This window comes from Oncorhynchus kisutch, linkage group LG28 (assembly GCF_002021735.2).
Source record: "Oncorhynchus kisutch isolate 150728-3 linkage group LG28, Okis_V2, whole genome shotgun sequence".
NCBI classification, from domain to species: Eukaryota; Metazoa; Chordata; class Actinopteri; order Salmoniformes; family Salmonidae; genus Oncorhynchus; species Oncorhynchus kisutch.
Window position 1 is genome coordinate 45989430 of NC_034201.2, and position 6289 is coordinate 45995718.

At 39.8% G+C, this 6289-nt stretch overlaps 1 protein-coding gene across 1 annotated transcript in view; it reads left to right on the top strand.

Moving 5' to 3' along the window:
- Nucleotides 1–1860, top strand: part of rnf43 (ring finger protein 43) — a 198364-nt gene extending 196504 nt beyond the window's left edge. Inside the window, exon 8 of the mRNA XM_020465150.2 lies at nucleotides 969–1860. Within this exon, the coding sequence (XP_020320739.2) occupies nucleotides 969–994 (26 nt within the window). The 3' untranslated portion in view covers nucleotides 995–1860. The remainder of the gene's footprint in view (nucleotides 1–968) is intronic.
- Nucleotides 1861–6289: the final 4429 nt, after the last annotated feature.

Genomic DNA, 6289 nt, shown 5'->3' on the forward strand with positions numbered 1-6289 from the left:
TTATCTTAGGTCATCGTTTTCCCCATAGCAATGGTATTATCTTAGGTCATAGTTTTCCCCATAGGAATGGTATTATCTTAGGTCATCGTTTTCCTCATAGGAATGGTATTATCTTAGGTCATCGTTTTCCTCATAGGAATGGTATTATCTTAGGTCATAGTTTTCCCCATAGGAATGGTATTATCTTAGGTCATCGTTTTCCTCATAGGAATGGTATTATCTTAGGTCATAGTTTTCCCCATAGCAATGGTATTATCTTAGGTCATCGTTTTCCTCATAGGAATGGTATTATCTTAGGTCATCGTTTTCCTCATAGGAATGGTATTATCTTAGGTCATAGTTTTCCCCATAGGAATGGTATTATCTTAGGTCATAGTTTTCCCCATAGGAATGGTATTATCTTAGGTCATCGTTTTCCTCATAGGAATGGTATTATCTTAGGTCATAGTTTTCCCCATAGGAATGGTATTATCTTAGGTCATCGTTTTCCCCATAGGAATGGTATTATCTTAGGTCATAGTTTTCCCCATAGCAATGGTATTATCTTAGGTCATAGTTTTCCCCATAGGAATGGTATTATCTTAGGTCATAGTTTTCCCCATAGGAATGGTATTATCTTAGGTCATAGTTTTCCCCATAGGAATGGTATTATCTTAGGTCATAGTTTTCCCCATAGGAATGGTATTATCTTAGGTCATAGTTTTCCCCATAGGAATGATATTCTCTAAGGTCATCATTTTTATGTCTTAAGCTCAATTTGTCTTTCCGTGCTTCTTTGCATTCCATCTCCTCACCTCCGTATCAACCTAATTGGAGGGAAGTTGAATGAATTGCATTTTGGGAAAGAAGATGAGGAGAGAGGAATTGAGGAAGAGCCCCATGTGTGTCGTTCTTCCTGACATCCTGTGTGTCATGGCTCTGTGCGTTGGAGAGGTAAATAAACCTGTCGTCTTTTTCTCTACCTCCAGGATCCGAGGAGGAGTCCGGCGTGTGAGGACTCGCGAGTTGCATCCCCAACTTCACGCTGCTACGTACACAGGAGCCGGAACGGACAAACGCATCATCGCACGGCCATGTTTCTCAAGTCTTCCAAATAATTCCACATTTAATAGCTGCATTCAGACTACACTTCCCAGAATCCCCCAGTCAGTGCTCAGTTCCGTCTGTCCCCACAACGATCAAAATGAGTCTATGAGATTCTGATTGTTTTGAAGTTTATTTATTTTGACCATCAATTCAAACAATAAGCACAAGTCATGTATGGACCTGAAATTGCTCTAATTCATTGTTGAATTCCAGTATTTCAATGTGTTTAATGGGAGTTTTGTTGTTGCTTAGTGATTGTGTTTCAAGATGGCGACTGACTGGGAGATGCTGGGAATGGTTTTTGTTGTTGTTTTTATTTTGTTTTGTAAAATTACAGGAATAATTCAATACCAACAAGTTCCCAGGTTGCCTTAGTGACCACAAGGAATGATCACTGCTCAGGGCTTGAGCCTCGATTCACATCAGGAAATTCCCCAACTATCTCCCTCATTAGAAATCACATGGGCATATTGGATGTCTGATTCCTTGAGTGGTTGATTGAGTACTTAATCAATTATACTATGAGGTACTACTCAGTAATACTTAATATCCTTAAAGTCCTTTATTTGTGTAGATACAGAATGTAGACAAGCATTGGATCATGTATGACACCCATGCATGGAGGTTTCTTGCTCTTTCCAGCCTAACTCAAATCAGATTCAGAAATGTTTCCCATCGGCGTGGGTTTTACTAAGGTACTCAGAGCTACAGAAAGAGACAAGAAACGTATCATTAGGGGAGAACAGTTATTTTCTTAGCTGGACCTACAAGCAGTGAGCATCCTGAAAGGTCATCCTGAGAGGTCATTAGAGGCTATGGGGACTTGTGTTGGTTCAGTCAGTAATGGCAGCTGTTTCCATCACATTTAGTTTGTTTTGTGGTTTTTTTTTGTAATTGTGTTTTTCATCGTTAAAAGAAAGAACCAGACTGATCTATGTTATTACAAGCTATTTTTGTTTTGCTCATGTCATTTCTCATGTTGCCAGTGGTTACGTAGTATGTTTGACCTGAGCGCTGGTTTGGTGGCCAGTGAAGGATGGGAGGGGCCCTCCACACAGACCTGGGTTCAAACTGTATTTGACATATTTCAAATACTGTAGCTGTGCTTGATTCAGCTTACCTGGCTCCATGGGACCAATGGTATAGTCCTAAAAAATGTAAACCCCGCCCATCTGGCGTGCACTCCAGTAAGGATAAAATATGCAAATGCTCAAGTATGTGAAATATTTCAAATTCTATTTGAACCTAAAGGTAGGTCTGCCACCAGAACAGCAGCGTGGGTGGAGCTTCGCTCGGCTCAGAAAGGACATGAACCATGTCGTCTGCTCTTCACCCCTGACCCCTGACCTCTAACCCCATCATCTATTACACAACCCTATCGTTGTCCACCAGCAAGGATATTGTCTCCTTTCCATATCCAATCTACCAGCAGCTATAGCTCACCAGGGGTGCCCTTATCTTAAACATTGTAGCAAAATATTATATACAGAATTACTATGTAATAACTGGAGGAAAGCCATGATAATTCATAATTCATTCAACTTTGGGAACATAACAGTTTTCACGACCAAACATTTACCGAACAAACCTGCGGCCTTAAAAAGAAGCCTGGTGCCGCTCGGTCAGTCAATCCCTTTCCCTGAATTCTCACTTGGATCCAACATCCCAGGAGATTAAATGTGTTATACAGTACAAGTCAAAAGTTTGGACACGCCTATGTCATTCAAGGGTTTTTCCCTATTTTTTACTATTTTCTACATTTATAGAATAATAGTGAAGACGTCAAAACTATGGAATAACACATGGAATCATGTAGTAACCAAAAAAGTGTTAAACAAATCAAAATATATTTTATATTTGAGATTCTTCAAAGTAGCCACCCTTTGCCTTGGTGACAGCTTTGCACACACTTGGCATTCTCTCAACCAGCTTCGTGAGGTAGTCACCTGGAATGAATTTAAATTAACAGGTGTGCCTTGTTTAAAAGTTCATTTGTGGAATTTCTTTCCTTCTTAATTAGTTTGAGCCAATCAGTTGTGTTGTGACTAGGTAGGGGTGGTATACAGAAGATAGCCATATTTGGTAAAAGACCAAGTCCATATTATGGCAAGAACAGCTCAAATAAGCGAAGAGAAACAACAGTCCATCATTACTTTAAGACGTGAAGGTTAGTCAATACAGAATATTTTAAGAATGAACTTTGAAAGTTTCTTCAAGTGCAGTCACAAAAACCATCAAGAGCTATGATGAAACTAGCTCTCATGAGGACCACCACAGGAAAGGGAGACTCAGAGTTACCTCTGCTGCAGAGGATAAGTTAATTAGAGATACCAGCCTCAGAAATTGCAGCCCAAATACATTTTTCACAGAGTTCAAGTAACAGACACATCTCTCATAACATCAACTGTTCATAGGAGACTGTGTGAATAAGGCCTTCATGGTCAAATTGCTGCAAAGAAACAACTACTAAAGGACACCAATGAGAAGAAGAGACTTGCTTGGGCCAAGAAACACAAGCAATGGACATTAGACTGGTGGAACTGCTTGGCCCAAATTTGAGATTTCTGGTTCCAACCGGGGTGTCTTTGTGAGACCCAGAGTAGGTGAACGGATGATCTCCGCATGTGTGGTTCCCACCGTGAAGCATGGAGGAGGTGTGATGGTGCTTTGCTGGTGACACTGTCAGTGATTTATTTAGAATTGAAGGCACACTTAACCAGCATGGCTACCACAGCATTCTGCAGCGATACGCCATCCCATCTGGTTTGCGCTTAGTGGGACAATCATTTGTTTTTCAACAGGACAATCACCCTAAACACACCTCCAGGCTGTGTAAGGGCTATTTGACCAAGGAGAGTGATGGAGTGCTGCATCAGATGACCTGACCTCCACAATCACCCAACCTCAACCTAATTGAGATTGTTTGGGAAGAGTTGGATCGCCGCAGAGTGAAGGAAAAGCAGCCAACAAGTGCTCAGCATATGAGGGAACTTCTTCAAGACTGTTGGAAAAGCATTCCAGGTGAAGCTGGTTGAGAGAATGCCAAGAGTGTGCAAAGCTATCATCAAGGCAAGGGGTGGCTACTTTGAAGAATATAAAATATATTTTGATTTGTTTAACACTTTTTGGGTTACTACATGACTATATGTGTGTTATTTCATAGTTTTGATGTCTTCACTATTATTCTACAATGTGGAAAACAGTAAAAAAATTAAGAAAAACCCTTGAATGAGTAGGTGTGTCCAAACTTTTGACTGGTACTGTATATATCCTCCAATATATTTGAGTTCTTACTGTATTTGAATACATGGAGGCTCAGTGGACATGTGCAAGGAGACTGTATTGCGTCCGAGGTAAACATTGAATTGAATAAACCTATTGATCCACATAGTATTTTTCTAAATAGTTGGAAGCACTTATAAAACAACAACCTTTAAAATGTCATGTGACTGATCGACGGTAGTAACACTCTGAACCAGTTATGAGATGAGTCCATCTATTCCATTTACTTCAGTTGTGCCTTTATGAAGTCAGGTCTCAAAAAGGGTTAGTCGTGTGCTCTTCATTCACTACCTCCTGTGGATCGGTTGAAGTTTATTCTTAGATCTTTAGATCATCAAATAACCTAATACATTAAGCTTGCGTTATTTGATGCCTTCTGTTCCTCCTGCGTCAATCTAAACCCAATTCACTAGGTTTTGCTTTACAAGAACATGTTGGAATCGTATGCAGTCAAAAATCATGGACAATCTATAGATTACAGCCCCGTATTTACCCATACCTCGTTTTCTAATGTGTTTTTGGAGACAGCTTCTCACGCTAATACTTTAGCCTGGTTAAACCAGACTGAACAGTCCCCTATAGCCTAGTTAAACTAGACTGAACAGTCCCCTATAGCCTAGTTAAACTAGACTGAACAGTCCCCTGTAGCCTGGTTAAACCAGACTGAACAGTCCCCTATAGCCTAGTTAAACTAGACTGAACAGTCCCCTGTAGCCTGGTTAAACCAGACTGAACAGTCCCCTATAGCCTAGTTAAACTAGACTGAACAGTCCCATATAGCCCAGTTAAACTAGACTGAACAGTCCCCTGTAGCCTGGTTAAACTAGACTGAACAGTCCCCTATAGCCCAGTTAAACCAGACTGAACAGTCCCCTGTAGACTGGTTAAACCAGACTGAACAGTCCCCTATAGCCCAGTTAAACCAGACTGAACAGTCCCCTGTAGACTGGTTAAACCAGACTGAACAGTCCCCTGTAGCCTGGTTAAACCAGACTGAACAGTCCCCTGTAGACTGGTTAAACCAGACTGAACAGTCCCCTGTAGCCTGGTTAAACCAGACTGAACAGTCCCCTGTAGACTGGTTAAACTAGACTGAACAGTCCCCTGTAGCCTGGTTAAACCAGACTGAACAGTCCCCTATAGCCCGGTTAAACCAGACTGAACAGTCCCCTGTAGCCTGGTTAAACCAGACTGAACAGTCCCCTATAGCCTGGTTAAACCAGACTGAACACTGTGCCCACAAATGTTTCCCTTCAAAAACAAACATTGTAAAACATTTCTGCATTCCAGGCTACAGCCTGAGCTGAAAATGACTAAATCACAACCAACCAGCACTTTTGCTGAAACTCAACGGAAAAAGTAATCAGAACAATATAACTATGGCGATGACCAGTATAATGAAATATAACACTTCTAAATCTATGAAACATCCCTGAAACATTTTGGTTGGGTGATTTTATTATTCTTTTTATGTGTCCTTTTTCTGTTTTGATGATTGTTTTTTGTTTTTCTTCGAATGCATACTGAGCTGAATTTTTATTTTATATTTTTTTCTATCAGAACACGATCCCCATGGAAACGGAAGGGATCTATCAGTATATTTTTGGATACTTTGTGTACAAAAAGAGAAAGACAAAAACATAAATGAAATAAAGTGTTGTATTTTATATATAATAGAACATTTCAATATGGTGATATGTCACTAATATATTTATTTACTAATATATTTATCCATTTTTTTTATTTTATTTTTGGTCCAGGTTTTGAAAAATACTACATGTTTTTCTGTATAGAAACAATATCTATATGAAACTATGTGCCATCACAGATGTGTCCACCTGGCTTCATTCCAATTATATGCAAATAAATTATTTTGAAGTAAAAACCTCTGGTGCTGAATATGGTCTAAATTGTATGTAAA